At 36.8% G+C, this 26394-nt stretch overlaps 2 protein-coding genes across 4 annotated transcripts; one reads left to right on the top strand and one right to left on the bottom strand.

Moving 5' to 3' along the window:
* Positions 1-62: 62 nt before the first annotated feature.
* On the top strand, positions 63-8639 carry LOC307165053 (MOB-like protein phocein). 3 transcript variants are annotated; one of them, XM_079882337.1, is made up of 9 exons: positions 67-170; positions 1569-1727; positions 4200-4262; positions 4664-4764; positions 5220-5262; positions 6291-6377; positions 6725-6804; positions 7549-7660; positions 8113-8639. In XM_079882337.1, exons 1-9 carry the CDS (start codon positions 168-170, stop codon positions 8242-8244), a joined length of 780 nt encoding a protein of 259 aa, XP_079738463.1. In that variant the 5' UTR covers positions 67-167; the 3' UTR covers positions 8245-8639. The 3 variants fall into 3 exon arrangements, with proteins under 3 accessions (XP_079738462.1, XP_079738463.1, XP_079738461.1); XM_079882335.1 differs by lacking the exons at positions 67-170; positions 1569-1727 and adding an exon at positions 3395-3499; XM_079882336.1 differs by lacking the exons at positions 4200-4262; positions 4664-4764; positions 5220-5262; ... (2 more) ...; positions 7549-7660; positions 8113-8639 and adding exons at positions 1818-1907; positions 2026-2697 and having other exon boundaries at positions 63-170.
* A 43-nt stretch (positions 8640-8682) lies between these two features.
* Positions 8683-23241, bottom strand: rftn2 (raftlin family member 2). Its single transcript, XM_079882333.1, has 9 exons — positions 22754-23241; positions 16511-16691; positions 15311-15419; positions 14245-14422; positions 13369-13587; positions 11889-11995; positions 11690-11793; positions 11535-11613; positions 8683-10237 (listed from the first exon to the last, which is right to left on the bottom strand). Exons 1-9 carry the CDS (start codon positions 22890-22892, stop codon positions 10040-10042), a joined length of 1314 nt encoding a protein of 437 aa, XP_079738459.1. The 5' UTR covers positions 22893-23241; the 3' UTR covers positions 8683-10039.
* Positions 23242-26394: the final 3153 nt, after the last annotated feature.

Here is a 26394-nt window from a genome sequence, read left to right as displayed (position 1 = left end):
ATTCTAGATTGCAGGACGGGGTCGGTAAGGATTGTCTTTTGGCGCATGCGCAGTGGCCTTCCAGACATTTCTTCTTCACGTGGATCGCAGGAGTGAACAGTGAAGTGATCCAGTGTGACTGTCTTATGCCGCTCTGCTGCACGCTCATTTCATAAAGATCAACTAAAATGGTAAGACGCGTAACATAATTCATCTAGCTGCATCATCTGAATGAGTTGTTTCAATAACTATTTGATCTTTGTGAATGAGATCGCGCAATGTTTTATAATCCTCCATCAATTGCAACTGCAAGGTCACGGTTAGTAATGTAGTCATGCTCTGACTTTATACGAGATAATGATGTGATGCTAAGTATGTTACTTGGTACATGTATAGTATGGGAGAAATGTTTAAAATGCGTGGTTTTCTGTCATCAGGATTGGTGATTTTCGCAGGTAAACCGGTTTGTTTCACGAATTGCTAAATTATGGTTGTTTTTAGACAAGTTTAACCTCTTAGTATAGTATTGTTTAAAATGTGGTATAATTATTTTACTGCTTAAAATTTCATATGACAGTCTGTTTAGTATGAGAATATCTGTTCACGCGTGTAAATTATATTTGTTTGCAGGTATCTGTCACATCTTGCTTGTGAAAACTTAACATATTTCCATGATCATAACTAGATAACTTGAATCGGGTTTTCACGTTCAGCTAAGCTCCAAGATCATTTCAACCAATAGCATTTCAGGAAGAAATGAACTTCCGGGTCATTTTGAATGGAGTGAACACGTGTGATTTGTGATGTACAGTAACTGTTGTGCCTTTGTCTTTAGTTAGATTGAGGCATAGTAGTATTCTCTTAAGCAGGACTGACTGTTATCTGTGTCTATTAACCCTTTTGATAAACTGCCATAGCGTAGTAAGTATGCGCATACTTCATTGGCTACCAACTAGACTGTAGGAAACTTCACTTGTGACTTGTATTATAAATTACATTGTAATTCATCTCAAATGTGTTATAAGGTAAGGTAAAATGCACAGCTGATTCATTCTAGAATCTTCTACATTCCTGACTGTTCAGCCTTGGGGGGGTTATCTTGTTGCCTGTCCTTTCGTCCTTCACCAGGATGGTAAACATTGACAAAACCTCCAAACTTTTCTCCTCCCCAACATGAACCCTCAACATCTCCTATATCCCATCTACCCTCCTCCATACACAACCTTCACTCAAGGTCACACACACATCTGTTCTCAGACAAGCAGCAGCTTGTGTCTTTGAAACTGTGTACAGGGTGATGGTCAATATTCTTTCTCCAAGTTGTCTGATTAAAGTATGCGTCTAATTTAGTTGCCTAAAATTTGTCTTTTAAAGAAGGTCAATCAAAGATTTTATTATAACCGAAATCAAGAACTCATAGGAGAAAAGACTTGAGATTAATTAAAACAATTGGTTTTCGCTTAGCCTGGTCTGTAACGCCCCCTGGTGGTTTTATTTTATTATTATTTATTTTTTTGGGAACTTTTACAGTGTTGCGAAACATGCATTGACTATTTCTACACTGCACTAAGCATTTCTTTGCCCCACAGCAGGCTTTCCGGAAATTCCTTCCCATGTTCGACCGTGTGTTGGTGGAACGGCTTGCTGCAGAGACCGTTTCAAGAGGAGGCATCATGATTCCAGAAAAGTCTCAAGCCAAAGTGCAACAGGCTACAGTGGTAGCAGTGGGTCCAGGATTCACCAACAAGGTAACCTAATCATGCTTTATGATCTGATTGAAACATCTGTGTGAGATCTATTGGTTGTACTTCAGAGTTTAAATAATGTCTGTCTTTCAGGATGGGAAAGTAACACCTGTCTGTGTCAATGTTGGGGATAAAGTTTTGCTGCCTGAGTACGGAGGAACTAAAATTGTACTTGAGGATAAGGTTAGAACATTTGCCATGATTAGATGAATTTGTTTTGTTATGTATTTCTTATTAACTAAATTATAATTTGCATAAAAGTAACTTGATTTTACAATTGCCGTTTTCTTTTCTTTTGTAGGACTACTTCCTTTTCCGGGATGGAGATATTCTTGGCAAATATGTAGAATGAAGTCTGCTTGTTCATCCATCTGCGTCATTCTGGAGCTCGTAGAAAGAATGGCTGTTCAGTGTTTGTTTTCTTTTTTCTATGTCATTTGATTGTAAATAAATATGATCATGTTTTGTTCAAATAAAGTGATCTTGATGTTTCGTCTTTGCTTCTTCATGTAACAGAACAGTTTGGAATTGATTATGTGAAAGGACTGTCTAAATTGTGTGTATTAGGAAACAAAATATGAATTCCAATGACTTCATAGTCCATATTCATGAACGGTCCATTTTTGCGTTTGGTCAAATGTTAATTATGTTCTTTAATTCTTAACTTTGTACACGTTTATAATGAAGTCAGATGGAATTTGGACTATGATGATAAAGTAACTAGTGAATTGCTAATTCTGGGGTTTGAAAATTAATTTGTTTTACTGAATATCTTTTATCTCCCTAATCATTTCCTTTCGATTATGAATATGTGCTGCAGGATGTGATCAGAAGGTATAACTAAAATAATTATTGTACAGTGCCTTCTGAAAGTAATCTGACTTCTTGACTTTTTAATCACTATAATTCATTATATAAAATGTTTTTTCAACTGACATTACATTTCATTGTTCATTAAAAATTATTAAATATGAAGAATGGCTTTTTCTTATTTGATATGATATACAATAATCAGTTGCTAAGTACAAATATAATGTTGAAAAGATCTAAAAAAGATAGTAGTGTTGTGTAAAAAAGTAGTGTACCATAGGAAGTTACGTTTACATAGGCTATAATTTAATCCCTTTAAAAGGAAAATCAGCAAAATAAATATGAATGGACACAAGGCTTTTCATTTGTATAAGAAGGGCTTTGAGTCATTTAAAATAAGAACATAAGGGATAATAATGCTTACAGTAAGCTACTCTATTAGTCAGGTCTTTGTGGACTTGTTAGATTGAAGGAGTAAAAGTCATTTTCACACTGGGGACAGTTTCATAAACCCCTTATTACAATTTAGTCATTAATTTTTTTTCAAGACATTTTTCAAAATCATTTTTAATTCATTGGTTAAAGTTGAGAATGAAATGTCCATTGGTAAACTGGTAGTTAGTCAGACGACTAGGTCTTAAGACATTATGGCTGTGTTAGTACAAGTGGCCCCAAGGTCAGTTAAAACCTGAGAGTATCAGTGCATAATGCCCTTCCCATTGGCAAGGATTAGAACATTAGAAATGGTTTTAAATAATTACAACTATTTTTTTTTTTTGAGATGCAATGCAATAACATGCATTTTGTCCAATATTTGTTGGTGTCACTGAATCTGAGCTCTTCCTGTAGTTGTTCTACTCGTCCATTGGGGGGCGCGCTGTCAATCAAACTCTAAATCTGTCGAGATGGTCATGGCGGAGGGCACAGCTGTTCTGAGGAGGAATAGACCAGGCACCAAGGCGAAGGTAAAATGAACAACGAATAACAATTTAAATCGTTTTCCAAGCTCAAATCAGTTCGCAAAGTATATTGCAATGTAATAATAATAATAAAAAAACGATTTGTTTTCGTGGGAGCGGAAGCCGCAGATAATATGCTAAAGAGCTAAGCTATCAGTTAACCGTGAAGACCAATGATTCTCAATTGAAGGGTTTTACCTGAATATTCTGTTAAATTCATCTGGTCATAATAGGATTGTATCTTCTCTTTTGTAAGTTGGTGAGTATGAGGTGGAATATGAGTTAGAAGGTGTCCGAAATGGCAGGTTTTCATGATCTAGTTATTTGGCTAACAGCAGTCAGCTAGCAGCAGCCGTTTTAAAGTACCCGGATGCACACAACTGCTTATGTTTATATACATTAAATTATTGAATTTAAAACACAATTAAGTTAATATAACATTATATAGCCGAGTCATGAAGCGTTGAGCTGCTCTGCACTGCTGCATTGAGTCACTAATACTTCATGCAATTGACAAAACCATTGGGACCACGGGTTTAGAATAGATATAGATGTTACAACGTAAGAACTAGGCCTATAGTAAATTGTCTAAAAGTCCCTTGAAGTGTATATCTATCAAATATGTTCTGTCAACAGCAATTACTGATACAGTTGTGTTGATTATTTTAGTGCTAGCCCTATTAACATGTTTTGTTTTAATCCTTAGGACTTCTATAACTGGTCTGATGAGTCTTTTGAAGAGATGGACAGCACCCTGGCAGTGCAACAGGTGAGAGCTTTTCTTACTTGAGTGGATCACAGAATAATATTTTGAGAGGTGCTGTTTTCAATACAGTGACCACATTCTGTCAAGCTCTAAAAAACACTGTAAAAGTTGTCACTATGCTTATTGTACTATATTCTAAGTATTTTTAAGCAGTACAGTAATTTTACATGAGGAACTAGTGCGAGGGCGGGACAACCTGTCACTCACATGAGATTGCAGCAATAGCATACCTCAACAATACAATCAATTCCCAACGGACAAAATCAAGTTCCGCCCTACATTTTTTCTTGTTCAAGAAGCTGTTTATTCATATACATCACAATAGGGAAGAAAAGACTGACATGCAACTTCCATTTCTTGCTGACCTTAAAATGTAATTCATAGTAATATGTTTTCCTTTTCAGTATATTCAGCAGAACATCCGCTCAGATTGTTCCAACATAGAGAAGATTATGGAGCCCCCAGAGGGACAGGATGAGGGGGTGTGGAAATATGAACATCTCAGGTATATTATTAATCTCTGATTAATCTCTAAAACTCTGACCATTTCATCCTTCACATCGTCTAGTGTTATAATGACTCCATCTCAGTGTATGTGTATTCCATTTGTTTTTGATGACTAAATGGGTCCTACTTTATATTAATTGTCTTTATCTACTATGTACGTCAAAAATTGCAAAACACGTATGGTGTTGTTGATATGGAAATGAAAACAGCTGTAATTGCAAGCAGGTCTTAAAAAAAAAAAAAAAAAAAAAAGTACAACATAAAAACATGTATGTACACAATAAGTGCACTGTATCAAATGAGTAATTTAGATGTTAGTACGTAATAGTTAAAGACATTTAATATAAAGTGGGTCCACAAAATGTTATCATACACTTGTTGCTGCAGTGTCCCTGGGAATAGTGTAAATGTAAATATCATGTGATTTTTTTTTATTTATTTTTTTATATATAGACAGTTCTGCTTGGAGCTCAATGGCTTGGCAGTTAAACTGCAGGTAATTATCTTTCTTACAAATATTACTGTTATCTCACAAACAACTCAAGTAGTCTGTACTGCACTATTCATTTAAAAACTAATGTACACTACCATTCAAAAGTTTGGGGTCAGTAAGATTTTTAATGTTTTTAAAAGAAGTATCTTCTGCTCACCAAGGCTGCATTTATTTGATTAAATATACAAACAAAAACAGTAATATTGTGAATTATTATTCAAATTTAAAACAGCTGTTTTCTATGTGAATATACAGTAAAGTGTAATTTATTCCTGTGATCAAAGCTGAATTTTCAGCATCATTACTCCAGTCTTCAGTGTCACATGATCCTTCAGAAATCATTCTAATTTGATGATTTGATGCTCAAGAAACATTTATGATTATTATCAATGTTGAAAACAGTTATTTACATTTTTATTTCATGATGCTATGATGAATAGAAAGTTCAAAAGCATTTATCTGAAATCTAAAGCTTTTGTAACATTAAACACTACCGTTCAAAAGTTTGGGGTCAGTAAGAATTTTAATTTTATTTTTGGGGGAAAGAAATAAAATAAATCAATACTTTTATTCATCAAGGATGAGTTAAACTGATCAAAAGTTATAGTAAAGACATTTATATTGTTAGAAAATATTCTATTTTTCTAAATATTTAAATCATCATATTAGAATGATTTCTGAAGGATTATGTGACACTGAAGACTGGAGTAATGACGCTGAAAATTCAGCTTTGATCACAGGAATAAATTACAGTTTAAAATATATTAAAATAGAAAACAGTCATTTTAAATTGTCATAATATTTCACAATATTACTGTTTTTTTTCTTTTATTGTTTTTAAACAAATAAATGGAGCCTTGGTGAGCAGAAGATAATTCTTTTAAAAACATTAAAAAATCTTACTGACCCCAAACTTTTGAACGGTAGTGTATGTCTCCTTGTCATGCCACATTGTTTTAGTTGACAGACTTTACTGTTGTCTTAATATTATATTTTTAATATTAAAATACTTATAATGCTTTGCGCCATAGAATGAGTGTCATCCGGACACATGTACCCAGATGACGGCCACTGAGCAGTGGATCTTTCTGTGTGCTGCCCATAAGACTCCCAAAGAGGTGAGTGTCCTCTGTGTCAAAAGTTTGGAAAGACTGAATTTATGTTTCCCATGATCTTAAAAAACCTCAAAAAAAGACATGATCTTAAAATGTCCATGTATGAATTTTAGGGCTGCAACTAACAATAATAAGTTGATTAGGTATTCAATTAATCAGATAAAAATACCTTTTTTTTTTTTTTTTTTTAGTGAGCAGAATATGATTAATCAGTGTACATTTGTTGTTGGTTATTTTTTTTTATTATTATTGATTAGCCCTAATGAATTTCTGAACCGACTTCAGCTGGAAAAGCTAAAATATAGATGATTGTGTCTTATGTTGATTTGTTTGTTTACTGTGGCTCACAGTGCCCTGCCATTGACTACACAAGGCACACCCTCGATGGAGCTGCGTGTCTTCTCAACAGCAACAAGTATTTTCCCAGCCGGTGAGTTATTGAACATCTAATCTATTAAAGCAGGGGTGTGCACTGTTCATCTTAGAGATCTGTCTTCCTGCAGGGTTTAGTTCCAGCTCTGCTCAAACACACTGGATTAGTTTTTATTCAACCCCAAAACCTTGATTTTGTTTTTTTATAAAAAAAATCTTCGATAAATCTTCAAACCTGTCATTTATATGCATCATTTAATCATGGCAGTGATACTCATCACTAAATAGTAATTAGGCTTTTTACTACACCAAATTTCTATTATTAAACAACGTTACAGAGCTCAAACCTTTCAATGCATAATGAATCAACAGCTTGCTCCAATTACTAAAAATATATCCAGCTGTGTCCGTATACATGGAGTACACTCACATAACACGATTTATACTTAATAGCAAATCTTATCTCTTTATATCATCATCATCATATGCAAATGATCCTACCGCCCAGCTCTAAACTGCAAAATGTGAACAATTAATCATTGGTATTTTGAACATTACCTTAATGAGTGTCTGTAAAGCTGCTTTGAAACGATGTGAATTGTGAAAAGTGCTAAATATACACCAATTAAATTGACTAGTTTCAGGTGAGGGCTGGATCTAAACTACCTTGGAAGGAAGTCCTCTATGAGCAGATTTGAGCATCCATGCATTACTATGTTAATTTCTAGGATTTTCTAGCTGTAAACAAGCCATTGAGGTTTTGTTTGTGTAGCCACTGATCCTCTCACTGCTTTCCGTATAGCGTCAGCATTAAGGAATCATCTGTGGCCAAACTGGGCTCGGTTTGCCGTCGCATCTATAGGATCTTCTCCCATGCTTACTTTCACCACCGCCAGATTTTTGACAAGTATGAGGTAAGCAAGAATTCTTCTTTTTCTTTTTTTTTTTTATCCATAAGCACATAGATTTTATAAAACAGAATATCAGCTCTGCTCCAAAACCTACTGCACTGCCTATTTCGGCATCATTTCACACTACTGAACCTCTTGAAAAATAGGAAAACATACTTCAATCATGCAACCCAATATTTGTGTGCTGTATTTTTATGCTCAACAGAGCAATTGTGAGTTTGTGCACCACAACAGGAATTGCTGCTCATTAAGAATGTTTCCAGTTGGTCAGAGATTTCTGTCTTAGAGGCCATTACTTTAAATTAAAGTGAATGTTAAGCATGATAATGACAGTGCTCATGACAAAGCAACTACTGTTCATGCTAGCAACAATTCCTGCTATGGTCAGTAGGAGGCAGGTTCTTAAAAAGGCATCCGATTGACATTGTATCAAGAGTGTCATCTCTCTCCCACAGAATGAGACTTTCTTGTGTCACCGCTTCACTCGTTTCGTGATGAAGTACAACCTAATGTCTAAGGATAACCTCATCGTGCCCATCCTGGAAGAGGAAGTCCAGAGTGCCACTGCTGGGGAGAGTGACGCCTGAGCTGTATCTTGTGCATCTTCAGCCTCTAGCATCCAGACAGCAGAGGCATACAACTTTAGTCATTTTGTTACTTTTCCACTCACTAATGCTTTGTTTGATCCAAATCTCTTCATTCAGCTGTAACAATCAAAATGTAACATCAGCAGCTCCTTGTACATATCTCACTCCATCTCCATTGTAAATCCTGCTTAACCAATAAGAATTTCCTTTCTTTTTTTTCCCCTCTCTCGACTATAACAAGTCTGGTGATATTCACCCTGTCTTTTCCCTTGTTGTTAAGTTATTACATGGGTGGAGGGTTCTTACCTGGCCCACTTCGTCCTTTTTTTTTAAATGAACTAAAATGTATGGTATTTTCATTATGTCAATTGTTAATAAAAGACTTGTACCTAGTGCTTTTTATGTCATGTGTTAAGTAACAACACAAACAGCCACTTTAAAATGAGGTAAATACCCATTTAATAAAATATTACAAAAAATGGTCTGAATCGTTCAAATACTACAGTTGGTAAATAATACTGATCAGTTCTGGCATATTAGAATATAATGTTAAATATCTGAGCTCAGCTTCTGGAGTGAAGAAACATCTTACTAGTTTCTGAACAATTGGAACAATTACAGCAGCTTGATAGTCTGTTTTGCCAGCTAAAACGTGCTTATTCTATTCTGCCATTCCTCAAAGAGGGATAAACATTGTCAAGGCAATATAAGATGCAAAAATTACAAAGCTTAACTCAGTTAAAATTATACAACGTACAAGTGAACAAGGTGGCACAAGCAACACCATTGCTGCTTAAAAAAAAAAAAAAAAAAAAAAATCCAGCCTGATAAATCTAATTTGATCATCAGGCTGAAGAGAAAAACTGAAATGTTGCCTCTTACTTAACATGCAAATCTGAGTGTATCACCATTCCCTTTTAGATAGCAGAAATTCCTAGGAGATTAACATACAAATTCAACTCTAGCACCACTTAAGTTCATGGCAGGGAGTGAGATCAACCAAACTACAGCATCAAGTTCTGCGTTTAGTGCAGGCTAGTTCATGAGATCCTGCCTGCAGCGCTGTACATTTACAGTGCACATGCATTTCCCTTAAACACTGGTGTCCCAAGCTGTATTGAGCATTCCTGATGTTTTGACTCCAAGGCCTGGAAAATTCCTGCAAAACAAATCTAAGCACGTCCCAAATATGCACACCAAATAAACGTCTTCGTCCTACAGAGGGGCTGTTTGGACACTCCTGAGTTCCTGAGTGCGTCACACGGAACCGTTCCAGGTGTTGGAACAAACAACTCAATAGTCAGTTGGTTTGAAGTAAAAAAAAGGAACAGGAAAACGAACAGCAAAAAATAAACCGTGAGGAAGGACACTAGGTGATGAGGAGGGAAAAAAAGATTTGTTGAGGTGTTGGAGCCTTTTTCTTGTTTCTGTTGTGTTATTGTGCTACAAATGTGATATGAACTGTACATGTAGTTGTGTCGTGCGAGTGCTGTGAAATACTGCTGTTGCAAATAAGTGACTTTCAGTGCTGTTATTGATACTTTGTGTCAAAAAAAGAGAAGGATTGCACATACTTTGTGCTTTCAAACGGGTAAAATAAAACTGACCTCTATTATACGTTATGGCTTGTTAAAAAATAACTTACGAAAAGTTAAAAGTGCTATGAGTCCGTTTCTAATACAAGAATGCCAATCTCTTTGTCCTTGTGATGTGGTCAATTCTAGGGCATTGCTGCAGCTCGTAACCATCAAAGGTTTCTGTCGGACAAAAGAAATCGCGTCTTTGATTTGGTGCGTCACATACAGGTGACTTCTGCAGCCCCATCGTCTGGCTCAAATCCTCCCTCATCTAGGTGGGAGAGTGCACTGAGATACCCCCCTCCAAACACTGGGAAACCACCGATCCCCCCTGAACATGGAGACGACAGCTCCGTGTGCGCTTCCTCCACACCTCGACTCACAGAGTGACTGGACGCCTCTCGCCGCGTGGATCCCTGGAGGAACAAAAACAAGGCTTTTAAAAGCTGAAATACAATCAAATAAATATTAGATGAAAACTGAAATCAATCAGTGTTATTTTAGAATCATTAATATACTATGATAGTCTTTGTTAACGTTTTTAATTAGGTTTTTATAGATTTTTCACTTAAATTTTAGTTCAAGTTTTAGGATATTTTTCACTTTCATTTTAGTTCATGTTTTTGGTTTTTAGTTTGTGGTGTTTTTTTTGTTTACACTTTACAATGTCTTTGTTAACATTAGTTAACTAACAACATTAACTAACATGAACTAACAATGAGAAATATATTTGTGCAGCATTTATTACTTTTTGTTAATGTTAGTTAATAAAAATGTTCATGTTAGTTAACAATGCATTAAGTAAGGGTTAATGCCCGACGAGGTGTCCATTATCAGGTATTAATGGACGACGGCGAGGCGTGAACCGTCCGACGTGCAGCGGAGGACGGTTGCCTCCGCCGAAGTCCATTAATACCTGATAATGGACACCTCGAAGGGCATTAACCCGCTTATACCATGGTCACTTACGAAAGAAAGAAATATTGAATCAATTCATAATACTTTAATGTGTTTTAGAGTAAAAATCGTGAGGGTTTTTATTAAGTCGAGCGCACTATTTAATATCTCCCGTATACAGGCATTGCCAAGCAACGTGGCCACAGCGACCAGACCGCAGCAGTTGATCAGTGAGTTTGAGCCAGCGCAATCATTTAGAACTGTCATCAGGGAAATTGACGGGACGCCTTTCCTAGGTGTACATTATCACTTTTTAATGGACACCCTGCAGCCAATCAGAATCGAGTATTCACCCAGACCATGGTATAACTAACGTTAATAGAGTAAATGTTGAAATTAAAACTATTAAATGCTGTAAATAAGTGTTGTTCCTTGTTAGTACATGTTAACTAATGAAACCTGTAAAGTGTTACCTTTTATTAAATGTCTAGTTTTTATTAATATTTATTTATTAGTGATAGTTTATTTAATTATATATATATATAAAAAATGACAAAAGCACATAAAATTACTACAAATGTAACATCAACATAAAACTGTAAAAATAAAAGCTACTTATATTAATAAAATACAATAATGTTATATAAATTACACTGGATTGTTTGAAAAAAAATGTGGTTGAAATATCACAGTTACTCTTCCTCACAAAAAATTGACTGTAAATAGTTACATATAATTATTTCTGACAGACTAAGTTATAAGAAAAGCAACAGATTGCCAATTTAATTGACTGAACTGACACTGGTAAACAGGTACCTGACTGTGCTGTGGTACCGACTGGCCTTTGACAGGTCTTTGCAGAAAAACAACTTGTTTAGTGGCGAGATTCCCTTCACTGCAGGAAAAGAAAAACAGTCAGCTTTGGAAACGGTGATGGGGTGTAAATGAAGATAATTATACAGCTGTCCCACCTGTCATGGCGAATAATTGGGGTGGGCAGCACACAGGTGAGCAGCCAGCCGAACTCTGCTAATGTGTGGAGCAGAGGACCATAGTCGGTCTTCACATCTGAACCCTGACACGCAAACCAGAATAAATTAAGGAGAACAGAAAAATGCCATTCACAACACACTTAATGTGATAATGTGACACCTTTCAGACATTTCACACCTCTATAACAGTCCACTGCTCCACTACAATAGTGTCATTGGCAGGTGGCGCTGTGCTTTTCTCCTCATAGACAAACAGCCCCTCTAGAGACCTGGGCACTGGCTCACCTGTAAAAACAACATGATACAGTAAGAACTGGTATATGACAATTCACAGCTAGGTTTTTACATTATGTCTGTAAGAGTACATGTATATTTGTATGTTCATTTAATTGCTCAAAAGCCTAATCTGAAGCAGGAGCAGAATTAATGACTTCCCTTTAACATGATTACACAGATCTGAACATTATAAGTGGCTGTTTTTAACTAAGGAGACTATTTTATTCTGATATAGTTACCCACTGAACCACAGAGCAACAATTTGTAGGTCTCATTTAGTCAGTGCTTGGAAGTGTGTCAATGACCTACAAAAGATAATGAAACTGAACTACTTATAAGACAGCAAGACAAATCCATGTGCACCAACATGTATGAGAGGACAAAGAGAGAGAGAATGAGATTATACAGCCAACACTGAGAACATATTTCAAAGATTTCTGTATTTTTACAACTAAATAAATAGTCAATTACATTTTAAAATAGATTAAAATAGAAAACAGTTATTTTGAATTGTGATTTTTTTAACAATATTACTTAATTTATATTTTTGATCAAATAAATGCAGAGCCCCGCACGTGACATGCGGACAAAAGATATATATCGTGGCCACAAATTAATAATGAATTCCCACAAATTAAGAATTTGTTCCCATGATTTATTAATTCGTTCCCTTGTTTTAGTAAATCTTGGCCACATTGAACTAATTCGTTGCCTGGTTTTGATTGAACTAAAACAAGAGAACGAACTAGAACAACGTGGCCACGATTTAGTAAATCGAGGGAATTAATTATTATATTGTACGGGACAAATTAGTAAAACATGCTGACATATTAATATGTCAAGGAAACAGATTGTTAACAGATTTTTTCCTGCATGTCATGCGGGGCTCCATATGAAAGAGACTTCTTTCAAATATATTTAAAAAAAATCTCGACCCCGTACGTACATACATACATACATGCATGCATGCATACATAAAGTATAGAGAGTGAGCCCAGATGTCTCAAACACCCACACACACAAACAGACACACACATCTGATTTAGCTCCTATTAGTCTAGTGCGAAACAGGAAGCACGGTCGTGAGGTTAGGGACATGAGCTCTAAATTTAGTTCTGGTGAGAGACAAGAGAAGAGAAATCTTGGCTTTAGTTAAAGACAGAGAGATGTGGCGGGTTTAAAAAGAGGAGGATGAAGAACATAACTTCTGAGGATGAAAAGATGTACTTGGAGAAAATGAAGTTTAATGACTTCCTTGGGAAGAGCTAAAGAGAATGTAGACATCTTTCTTTTGCAATCAGAGAAACTCAAACACGGCAGCCAGATGAACAACCAGCTCAAGGAACCACTCAAACGACAGTCAAAAGAAGTCAGAGAACTACCTTTAGGTGTGTCCCAATATATAAAGGAGTCGACCAGTGACCAGCCCTTGCGGTAGTAAGCTGCGGTCAGTTCCAGCCAATCAGCTTCCAGGGCACTGACAACTTGGCCCTTTCTGGACACACGCATGGACAGCGCCCCCTGGTGGTAACAGCAGGCGAGAGAGTCCAGCGGGGCACAACCCGGAGCCCATGAGTGAAACAGCACCAACAATCTCAGGTCTGAAAACGACAGTGACAGTCACACATTTTGTCAGACAAACGAATAATAGAATGCAAGGTCAAACTTACTGGCAAATTTCAATAGAATAAGTCGTGCAATGATCAGTGATTTAGGCACCATTTTTATTAGGTCAAACTAGCAGTCCATCTACCATAAATAATAAGTCAAATAGGGCAGATAAATGAGGTACAGTACTGGTGTTAAGACGCTAACAGCCTCTGACTGATCTTAATCTCACATGTGGCCCCAAAATGGTTGGCGTGGAGAATCGAGCGGTTGGTGTGATGCCCAGAGGGCGAGGAAGCACTGCAGCTCCACAGAGGGCAAAGATATTACAAGGTTAAACCAAAATTAAACTGACACCACTCAAACTGAAGAGGGAAAAAGAAAAACACTCTTCATTACTCTGAATAAGGTTATACAGACTGGTTGTTATTTTAACAATGCTATGGTAAAAAAATATAATTTTGCTTTTTGATTCAAAGCTGAAATATAAGTTCTTCGAATCATGCGTTGTTGGGTGAATCCCACAAGGCATTTATAGTTCATCTGTGCAGTCAAACATCATCGTATATGATTTAAAGCTATTAAAAATAATAACTGTTTAATGATTGAGACTTCAGATGGTCTATAATGAGGTTAGAGGAAAATCTCACCTGGGCTGTAGCCACGGCCCTCTAGATCTCCGTCTCCGGGCGGCGTGCGAGGTGGGGTGCGGGATGGGGAGCGGCAGCCCCTCCTGGGACTGGGCACTCTACCGTTACACCCCCCTCCTCCAGCCTGCTGAAGCACTGATCCCACAAACCTCACACCACCCCGGGCATAGCTGTTCACCTGCAGACAAAATACATATGGTTAGTAATAGGAGTATGGTCAGTATGTCTAAACCCTCCAAGAGGAACTGAAAGTTATGCAAATAGATTTTTGCAGAGAAAGACCTCTGACACTTAAAGTCGGCATGAAATTCAATATTTTCTAAATGCATGTTATTGATCTTTGTGAAGAACTTTTTTGAGCTTGTAATTTTTAATCAAAATGTCATCATTCGATAGAAGTTGTCATAGCTTCTCCAATCATTTAGTCAGCTTAAACCCCGACCCTTTCATACAATCAGCTGCCATCTCACAATCAGATCTGCCACCAACCAATCAACAACCAACAGATGGTACATCACAATACGGAAGAAAAAATAAATAAATATCGGTCACTTTTTCCATTACAATGTGCCTTCAAAATTGCCAGATATCATGCGTTTTTGGGCACTAATATAACTTTTTGCCAAAACTGATTGTGAGTTTCCAGTGGGTTTTAAGAAATGGGATTGTAAGAAAAAAAGTCCGGCATTCATTGAAAAATTTGTTTTTATTGTGACTCGTTCACAATAAGATCAATGAGTTGAATTTCCAACGTAAATTGGGTGAATTTCCAACTTTAAACAGCACGTTCTATGGACCCGCACAGATCTATTAATAAACATTGCAATTACAATACCAGGGGGGTAAAAATAGACAATGACGATTATCATAATTGTGCAGCCCTATTAAATATAGCTAGCAAATATAGATGAATTTTGTTTTATGCATTTGTTCAACTTATTTATTTTTGTAAAAGCAACTTTATAAACCTAAACATTTTATGAAACAGTAACCATTATTTCTAGTAAACATAAAAATGCATGGCTAAAATAAACATGTTTTTTTGTGGTGGAAAAAAACCACGGACCCTGTCGATGAGCAGTCTCACTGTGTCACTGGTCAGAGATTCTCCAGGTAGAGGCCACTCCTCCACTCGCAACACTGGCAAGCTGTCAATCATCGGCACAGCATGATTACTGCAACCACACACACAGCACAAACAAACACACATCAATTAAGGCAGTTGTAAACATTATGCATATTTTATAATTGCTGACATTTGCTATTCTTCACGTGTCCTCGATTAGCAAAGTATCAATTTGCTGAGAGGTTTAACCCCTTCTAACCCCAACTGACCGTATCAGCGGCGTCCGAAAGTCAATGATTTAACAGACAGCGATTCTGTATGAAGCCAACACTAAAACTGATTTCAGATATGTTTTCACAGCACCATAACACAAATGATCTAGAACTGATTCAACTGCGCTTTAGATGCGAGCAAACATTTACTGACTACAATGCTTACTTCTTGGTGGAAATAGGTTCATTAAAAAGCCATTTATAAATAAATTCCTGTCAAGTCAGCCTATTTCTAGTCCATCAGACAGCATTTTATTCTTTCAAGCAACCTCTGAATCACACAGACAGTACTGTTGGGTATCACAAGATGCAAAAATACTTCTATGCTGCTTTCCTTCAAGAAATTACCAGATGTAGGCATCTTAGTAGACAGGAAGTTAAGCAAACAATGGATGTGGATACGTCTGGATGCCACTGCCTGATATGGCAGCTTTTTCCGAGTTTCATAGCCATTGTCTCTGCTTGAAAGCGCATTCAAGCTTATGCTGACTGGATGCAGACATTATTCATACAGTATTCACAGGAGTTGGCATTACACAGCTCAGTGTTTTTCACACCACAATACTGTTAACACACTACAACTGTCCTAGACTTTACTTTTGAATAATTTATTGTCACCTAAAGCATCATAGCCTGTCGGATCATCCACAGCTGCTTTGCAGGTTCTCATTGGTTGGTGAAAAACTACACTGTTGTCAGGGCTTTCTTATAACTTACATTTAACCCACATCTGCACCCCAGTCTGACTTCACACAAGCCCCGCCCACTCTAGCTAGACTGTCTGACCTCCAACTACTGATTATTAAATATTCATGCAGAGCAGACTCATTAAAAGTTAATTATTATTTACTTGGAAGGAGCTGGTCTGGGTTTTTTGGGGTACAGAATAGGGGGCGCAATGATGAGGTATGGACATGGTCAACATTACCTGGACCGTGGGCGGACCAGAATGGCCCTGTAGAGCAGGCTGCAGGGCAGAGAGCGGGTACGGCCCACTGAGAGGATGATGGGATGCAGGGCGGCCAGTACAAAGCCTTGGGTGTAGTAGGACTGCAGGGCATGGGGCAGCTCGCACAGTGAGGATAGATACTGCACTGTGGGACGACTGCCTGTGGAACACAACAGAACTAAAACTTACAATGCACTCAGTGAAAACCACCATACAGTGCTAAAAGACACTGGCAGAATATTATGAAGACTTGATGAAAATATTATGAAGATACAGTCTTTCGCAATTTATATTCACCAAGAGCCGCCCATTTAGACAGCGAAGGGTTATCTTAGGGTTAAAATAAAAATAAAATAAGGGTTATTTTATCATCTGTGGGTAGTTAATTTTTTAGGGGTGGGCAAATGTGAAATTAGATCAAACTTTTTTTCCTACTCCTGAAAATTGCATGAAGAATAAGAAGACTCTTGAGAAAGAGCCATTTCAGTGTTCAGTATACAGTTCATTAGAGGTTTATCTGACGTTTCACCACAGCTGATATTATATTATACTATATAAATTGTCCTAAATGTGACATGTACACTACCGTTCAAAAGTTTAGGGTCGGTAAGACTATAAAATGTTTTTGAAAAGTCTCTAATGCTCACCAAGGCTGCATATATTTGATCAAAAATACAGTAATATTATGAAATATTTAATATAATTTAATAAAATACTTTAATATATTTTAAAATGTCATTTATTTCAATGATGGCAAAGCTGAATTTTTCTCCAGTCTTTAGTGTCACATGATCCTATTATCAAAGTTGAAAATAGTTTTGCTGCTAATATTTTGTGGAAACCATGATACTTTTTTTACAGGATTCTTTGATCATTCATAAAAAAGCATTTATTTGAAATACTGCATTTGGCCAATTTAAAGTTGTGTCCTAAAGTTTTTATTTCTTTTAATTTTAACTTGATTCAAAATAGCTGAATTTACAATGTGAAAATAATAAAAGTAATAAAATAATTTGACCTAATATTTGTGCAATTTTTTATGCACAAACTATTAACAAAGGTTACTGAAGTCAATTTTAGTCAAGCCAAGCGCTATTTGTATGATGCAAACTGTTGCTGCCCATGTGCAGCGTTCCATTCCACTTAGGATGTTGTCTATGTAGGTAGCAAACAGCAAAGCCGGCCACTAGGTTTTGGAACAGAGCCAATGTTAAGGTTTCTCTAAGCGGCTCTTCAATAGCGTGCTACCGTTTAGTTAGCTTCTCGTCCTCCTGTCTGCAGCCTCTGACAGAAGATCACCCTGACGTCTCCCTCCTCTCCCCCAACCCCCCAACACACTTCCTGTGTCCACAAAGAGCTGCTGTTCACAGGGAGGCCTGGCCCCATGCCACACACACTCAGCCTCACAAACACAACATTCCACCACACACAACACAAACATACTCGCGCAAACATTCTGTCTTTCGGTTCCCACACTGGAGCAGACCCGAATTTGTAACCTCACATGAGAGACGATCTCACGGACCACAGAAAACTCATTCACAAACAGTAAACGGCTATGAACGAGTTTTCTATTCTCGTCCAAGTCTGATTTTGCAGCTACCTGAAAGTTTCGCCATCCCCGGTGTCTGTAGCCACTAAAGGGCTTTAACTGGCACGTATACATGTCCGCCCTTCACACCTGAGCTTTATAGACTCGTCATGGACACAACGACCCCGATGGGCTGGGGAGAGCGGTGGCTCGTTCACAGAGACACAGACCTCAGAAAGGCCTGCAATTTGTCCCAAACCCTTGAACCCCCCCCCCTCCTGTCAACTCTCACACAGAGGCCTCTGTTCTCTATAGAGACAGAGAGAGAGAGAGACTGTGTATGCGTGTTGTTTATAAAAAGAGAATGAGCTGAATGGGTGAATAAAAAGAAAAGGGGGTGAGAAGACATGGAGAAGAGTTTGAAGGTGTGAAATCTGCAGAGGGAAAATGAGAAACAGATAGACTGGGATATGAGAGGGAGACGAAGGAGGTAGAGGGAAGGAATTTATGGGATATTTTATGACCCAGAAAGGGTTTAGGGGAAAAAGATGTCTTGTGTATAGAAGTAGACCTTTTCAGAGTGTGGAAATTTTGCACATTTTGCCACATTTCCTTCAATCAAATATTCCATCAATTCAATGCATTCAATTTTCTGTTATATTTCACCCCAAAATCTAAAATATTTATAAAAGAATATATATATATATATATATATATATATATATATATATATATATATATATATATATATATATATATATATATACACACACACACACACACACACATAATGCAAAACAAATTAAATATTTTGATTTTGACGTGAAATAACAACAAATATAACACCACCATGCTGTTGTAATGAATATAGTAAATATTTAGGCTATACATCTTGGTAGTATTTGCTATACTGAATTTTGTGATGATTTTTAAAAAAAAAAAATTTAAGTGCTTACCTTCCATCAAATGCAATAAATTATTTATGGTCTAAATGGCCAAGATTTATTTACATTATGCAAAAATTGTTTCTTCCTTTTATTGTTTATTTTGGTGTGAGAGACATGTTTTCACCCAGCAAAATATTGCAAGGTCATCATAGTAGTTCATTTCAGTTACAGGCCTTGAGATAACCCGATTAACCAGTTTTACTAGATTAAACTACATTGCCTGAAAACTCATTTAATACTCATAAATCCATCAGCATGCCAGAACGAGATTAACCAAAAGGGAGATTACACCAACATACCGTACACCTTAAATCTGACAATCTGATAATGTTGAATGCTATTGTTTAAAGGATTCATTCACTCAAAAATGTAAATTGTCATCATATACTTATGCTCAATTATGGAGAGGGTGAGACCATTATGAATTTTAATTTTTGGGTGAACTAACCCTTTAAGAATATTATTGACTCCTAAATGGACAGGAAAATTGATGAAGGTTTTTCAAATGGTGATTTAAGGCCAAAATGAGACATTGAAACTAATTCCTTTTTCGACTTGTCAGACAGCAATGAAACTGATCCAAGGTAGAGATTAAGGCCACTCGTAATTCTGTCTGCTGCCTCTGCAACATGAACATCTGGCTTTCTACAACCAAACACCCAAATTAAGCATCAAGCAAGCTCCTGTACATGCCAATAGCATTAATGATGCATAAAATGTCATAAATTAATTTCTAAATTAAAAATAGATTGGTTAGTGAACATTACAGTACTTTACATAAATTATTTTATTTCTCTTTATAAAAAAAAAAAAAGAGAGAGAAAAAGTTATTTTCTTAATTATGTATTATTTGGATGAGGACAAGGTTGAGTGTCCAAGAGAGCCACACATAAGGAGCACACCAAACCTTGGAACTTTCCAGAACCCAAGAGGAATCAGCCAAGAGGAAGATCCTTTAGCTTTCCTCTTGCACAACAGACAAGACCTCTAAGGTTATTTGACAAAACAGTTTACACATTACAGCCCCGCACTCTTAAAAATGAAGGTTCTTTATTGGCATCTATGGGTCCATGAAAAGCATTTAACATCCATGGAACCTTTATATTTGACAAATTCTTTAGATTATTAACAAATTCTTCAAAGTAGCACGAAGGAAAAAATGAATGGGAACACAAATGGTTCTTCTTCTATGGCATCACTGTGAAAACATCAGTTTGCAACTTTTGTTTTTACGAGTGTAGAAACCAGCATTGTTCCTGTTCTGACATGAGATGCAGGACAAGACAGGTCCAAGCGAAGAGAGCCTGCATGGAGTATGCAAGCTAACAACAACTGTGATATTTTTCCAAGTGACACACGTCTACTATGATTTTAGGCATAGATAGGTGTACTTGTCAAGCTGAGGTCTTGCAAATGGCTGCAAAGAAGAACTGAGTCGAAAGGTATAGCCACATCATCTCGTAACCATTCAAACACTCACAGGCACACAGCCGAGGAAGAGTTTCCACAGGTTACATTCGATATGCAGATAGAGCAAGGCAAAGGAGCACAGCCTGTGATGCAGATCTGTCTAAATAATGTGAGCAGTGTCAGACACCATCGCTTCAGGAATCTGTACACCAGGTGTTCTCAGGAATGAAAGACTAGAACAAAGGGGGCGCTGACATGCCAATTGACTTTTCCCTCAAATCGTCAACACCCACACCCGCAGACATGTTTATGTTCAGATAAAGAAAAGTATAGCTAATATCTGGATTAAGATGTGTTGCATTAAAATATGACTTATTGTTCTGTTATTATTGAGGCTTTTTACGCTGACCTTTATAACCAGCTGACAACAATCCAGGTAACCTAACTGATTTAGCTCAGTTTCAGAGAGATTAAATAATTTGCCTCATAAACTTCTAAAGTGGTGGACTTGAGGCCTAGCCAGGTGGAGACATGTAACCTGCATACATTACCATCACAAAACAATGATTTTAAACGGGTGTGTGACCACCTAGATGTGTCCATCATTTCGACAGAATTTATCCATACTACAATTTTATAGTATTCTCTTATATAGTATCTTTCTCAGATCTGAAACCTAATCTAAATGTGTAAGCTTATGTAGAAAACAAGTGGCAATCAGAATGGAATGAGTGCTTAAATTACATTACATCAATCCTATTATTGGTACTTTTTACTTTTACTTTTAATAACTGTAGGGAACAAGTAATTTACATACGATGCAGACATTCAAGGCTTACACAGGTTTAAAAACCCATTTGACATATATTTAACATAAAATGAAAAATTTACATCATGTCAGAACCCATTGTCTGTCAAACATATTTTATTGGATTGTAATATTTAGCCATCTGGAAAAAAAAAAATCAGTTAATACAGAGGGTTTTTTTTTATATCAAGTTAACCTAAATTTAGTTTTAGGAAAAATGGGTCTTAAATATATTTAGTTTCTCTATTTTAAATTTTATAACTCAAGTCACGTTAGGCCTATGGTTTTCGCCATGAAAACTAGCTAGCATGGCATAGCAAAGAAGCTAGCATGGCATTAATAAACAAACAAAGAAACACACTGTAGTGTAAATACTGGACAATTCTATGTACATCTCATTTCCCATCATCCTGTAAGAAATATTACTAAATCTAAAGTGCTGTGATACTGATCAGCTAAGCTGCTGCTTTGTTCCTCAGCATATTACAATAGTACAATAAACAAAAAGTTAACATTAGATAATGTACATTAAAAGAAAAAAGTTTGTACAGTTTTTTCGTTAATGAAAATGGTTCTAACGCACAGACTGAAATACGGTCTGGAGCAGCAAAATTAGTGAAACGGAGTGAATGAAGTTTCCTCTCCTCGTGCTCAAAGCGATCATTAATCACTCCAGGTATTCCAAATCCATTACGTGGTTTTCACTTCCCGCTCCCGGCTGGTTAACGAGCGAGAAACCCGCACAAACTTTCAAACAATCCACTTCTACTCCAGGCAAAGTAACACAACACTACAATACACTGACTATACTATGCTGCTATACTATACTATACTATACTATACTATACTATACTATACTATACTATAAATGTGGGTAGTACTTTGTAAGAGTGTGCATGGTTCCTTCAAACCAAAAGAAAAAAGACGCTTATGGGAAATTAAGATAGTGGAAACTGTACGGAGGGAGTCTCTGAGTATGGATGTCATCTTGAACTGGCGCGGGTGAGCTGCTGTCTTAAACCCCCTGACCTATTTCCACATGCGATGAGGCTTCAGCGCTGTTGCTGGGTAAAACGGTATTAGCTCTCGCAAACTCCAGGACGCACATGTCAGGATTCATCATTGCCAGAAGTTCGAAATTGAAAATATGATATTGTCCCAAATCTTAGCGAGCTTCCTGTCTAGGGAGCATTTTTGGCCACCACTGGCACGTGCCACTGTTATCTAGCCAGGCGGAGGGTTGTGTGAGACACAGCCGAATGAACAACTGCTGGAGCTCTTTCTCATTCATTACAGCCTTGGCTTGCAAAATGGAAAAAGTAGCCTGCCACGGAAGGAGTAATTTTCAGGAGGGGGAAAAACAATTTGTTTAGTTTATTTTTTTAAACTACGTTAACGCAGTTTTATTGTAGTAAGAATATATGAAATAACTAGTATTTTGGTGGAAACTATGGTTAACGTTACCATGGCATTTTTTGTAACATCACATCCACACTTTTGTTTACTGAACTGTTCTGTAACGTTACCTTCCAAACTGAAGTCCAGAAGCACATACTCGTACACGGAGTCTGTTTTGGTCTCGACCTGTGGTCTCTTTAAAGTGGAGTAGATTTTCCCCGGGCTGCTGTCCTCCGGGTCCTCCAGTTTCCGTAGTCCGCATCCCATTATAACGGGATCTCCAGCACTCGCAAGGCCGGACACGGGGCGACCCACTCGGCCACACAAGAGGACTCCCGCTCCTGTGCTTAGAGGGTTTGCTCCATATTCCAACAACTTAATCCTTCGGGAGTGGCACTGAACCGAGGATGACGTGCAGTGTATCCGATCCCCTTTAAGAAAACGGCTTAAGTCTTAATGAGCAAGCAAAGATCACCAAGTCCTGCTGCTGCGAGAGGGTTTATGAAATCAAATAGCCTACTTTCTGAAGTTGATGTTTAGTTAATAAATCCAGATTGTTTTCCTTAAAACCTCTACCAGAAAAAAGACATCACCTCCAGTCTCCCTAAATGGCCGCGAAATAATAAAGCAAAAGTTGTAGAGGGTTGGAAGCATGCTGAAATTAATGAGGGGGCGTGGCGAAGGAAGAACGGGATTGCTGAATAATTAATCAGGGCGGGGCTGCATATTAAACAGGAGGAGGGGCGTGTATAAATCATAAATGTAAAGGCAGAAAACGTTCCAGTAATTTTTTTAAAACACAACATTTTCACACATGGTGATTAAGGAAGAAAAACGATAACTATAACAGCTCATTAAAACACCTTGAGATAATAGAATGGACTCTCACTATTTTGTCCTCAAATGGTTGTCTTAACTTGGCAATTTAATTTAATTCTATTATTACAATTACTTTTTCTATAATTATTAATAATTGCTTTATTAAAGAATGGAATAGTACATTTTTCCTCCCCCAACCATAATTCATTAATCCACCCATTCTCTAGACCACTTGTATCCTTTTTGCATGGTCATAGGGATGTTGGAGCCTATAATTCATATTAATAATTTTAAAATGAAGTGTGGGTATTAAACAGGAGGAGGGGCGTGTATAAATCATAAATGTAAAGGCAGAAAACGTTCCAGTATTTTTTTTAAAACACAACATTTTCACACATGGTGATTAAGGAAGAAAAACGATAACTATAACAGCTCATTAAAACACCTTGAGATAATAGTAGAATGGACTCTCAATATTTTGTTCTCAAATGGTTGTCTTAACTTGGCAATTTAATTTAATTCTATTATTACAATTACTTTTTCTATAATTATTAATAATTGCTTTATTAAAGAATGGAATAGTACATTTTTCCTCCCCCAACCATAATTCATTAATCCACCCATTCTCTAGACCACTTTTATCCTTTTTGCATGGTCATAGGGATGTTGGAGCCTATAATTCATATTAATAATTTTAAAATGAAGTGTGGGTATTAAACAGGAGGAGGGCGTGTATAAATCATAAATGTAAAGGCAAAAAAAAGTTCCAGTATTTTTTTTAAAACACAAACTTTTCACACATGGTGATTAAGGAAGAAAAACGATAACTATAACAGCTCATTAAAACACCTTGAGATAATAGTAGAATGGACTCTCAATATTTTGTTCTCAAATGGTTGTCTTAACTTGGCAATTTAATTTAATTCTATTATTACAATTACTTTTTCTATAATTATTAATAATTGCTTTATTAAAGAATGGAATAGTACATTTTTCCTCCCCCAACCATAATTCATTAATCCACCCATTCTCTAGACCACTTTTATCCTTTCTGCATGGTCATATGGATGTTGGAGCCTATAATTCATATTAATAATTTTAAAATGATGTGGTCAATAATTCATAATAAAATCAGCAATGAAGCAAATGGCTTTTAGGTCACTTTTGGCACTTTGACAGAGTAAAGCAGGGATGGAAACTCTATAAAGGGACTTGAAACCACTTTAAATTAAGACCGTTGCACTAGAAACATCTGCTCAAACTAAGTGGTGAGCTAAATTTCTTCACCATACAAGGAGCAGAAAATTATATGTATGAGCATGAGCGATTTTTTTAAAGATTAATGTCTAAAATACTTAATTTACTAACCACATGGTCATTTATTTAAAGAATTTTCTTTTTAAGTGTTATTGTATGTCATATGCTCATGACTTTCATCATTTCAGCTACCTGTTTGAAGTCTACAGACTTGTGGGAGTGAGATATTGTGTCATATGTGTCCCGTGTGTTTGCAGCCGTTATGCAGTCCTAATGTTGAGGGTTTTTTACAGGGCATCTGGATCTTGTTTGTGCGTTTAATAAGGAGCACACGACTGAAGCACAAACAGACCACTGTGGCTGTAAAACAAGATAGTGCCTTTTCTCTTACATAAGCAATAAGAGCATTTTGTTGATAAAACAGAACAAAAGAGAGAGAAGGAAGGAAGGAGGCCTCTAAATAGGCGGAGCAGAGGAAAGCTAAGAGACACAACTCAAATATGTGTATTACATGGCTCTATTTTTACACATTTCTGTCAGAGTCAGAATTCACCCTGGCTAAAGCGGAACCAAAAAACAAAACATGAAACTACCAAAGTAGCTCACTACTGTACCACCTGTCAACCTTACAGCTGAAAACAATGCCCACCTGCTGGCCGTGACCAGTTGAACAACAGTCGCATTAACCAGCCACAAAGCGGCATATTTTTGAAAGCAGCTCATTTTAGTGGCTTTGTGTCGCTTTATTGTTTTGGCTCTTGCCGCTCACGACACAGTATGATTAGGGATTAGTTTCAAAATCAATCCTTCAAAAACATCTTTGTGTCAAATTTCCTGTAATTCTTTTTAGATTATGTGGCCTTGGGTCACCCTGCAATACAACAGACATCTGATGCATTTAGAGCCAAATCCAATGTTGGAATAATATGGATAGTATTTGTTAATCTTTCATAGAAATGAAAGAACATCCAAATTTTAGATCTTGACAGTATGTCACACAGCTGTCTGCCCATGTGCCTCTTAGTCAGTGCTCAGAAATAACACTGAAAAACCAAGTCTGGGTCCTAGACCGGAAACCACTGTCATTCTGAGACCACACCCAGAGGACACTGGGAAGGAAACTCATGCTTTCTTTAAACACACAGTTTAGGAAGGAAACAAATATACAGTAGGTAAAAACCGAAACAAAACAGTGTGCAACACACCTACTAGAAAAGTGAAACACAAATGCATTATTTAATCTTAAACTTGTACTTCTGAAAATCACATGCACTATTCATTTCTCATCTGTCTCCACATTTTCATCCCAAAATGAATACAGACATCAAATTATAATCCCACCTCTGTTACTGTGAGATTGACCTGTCTTACATCAGTTGCTCTGACACATAATCCTGATTCTACACAACCTATTCATCTAGGCTATTCCTGAGCTCCAGTGAGATCATATCTGATAAGAATCAGGTGTAACTTTTTAGTCATTTTCAACAATAGAGCGGCACAATGGAGCACTGTCGCCTCACAGCAAGAAGCTTTAAAATGGATGGATGGATTGATTTCAACATTTATATTCAGACGGACACTTCATTGTGTTTCATTTAGTGATGAATTTGTGTCTTATTTTATCTTTTAAAGTCATTGAAAGGCACTTACATATAGGGGAGATCAGGAGAGTTGTAACAAGATGAGACTT

This window comes from Squalius cephalus, assembly GCF_949319135.1.
Source record: "Squalius cephalus genome assembly, chromosome: 9".
Lineage (NCBI taxonomy): Eukaryota > Metazoa > Chordata > Actinopteri > Cypriniformes > Leuciscidae > Squalius > Squalius cephalus.
Note: the sequence above shows the minus strand (reverse complement) of the source record. Positions and strands in the feature narration are given on the sequence as shown.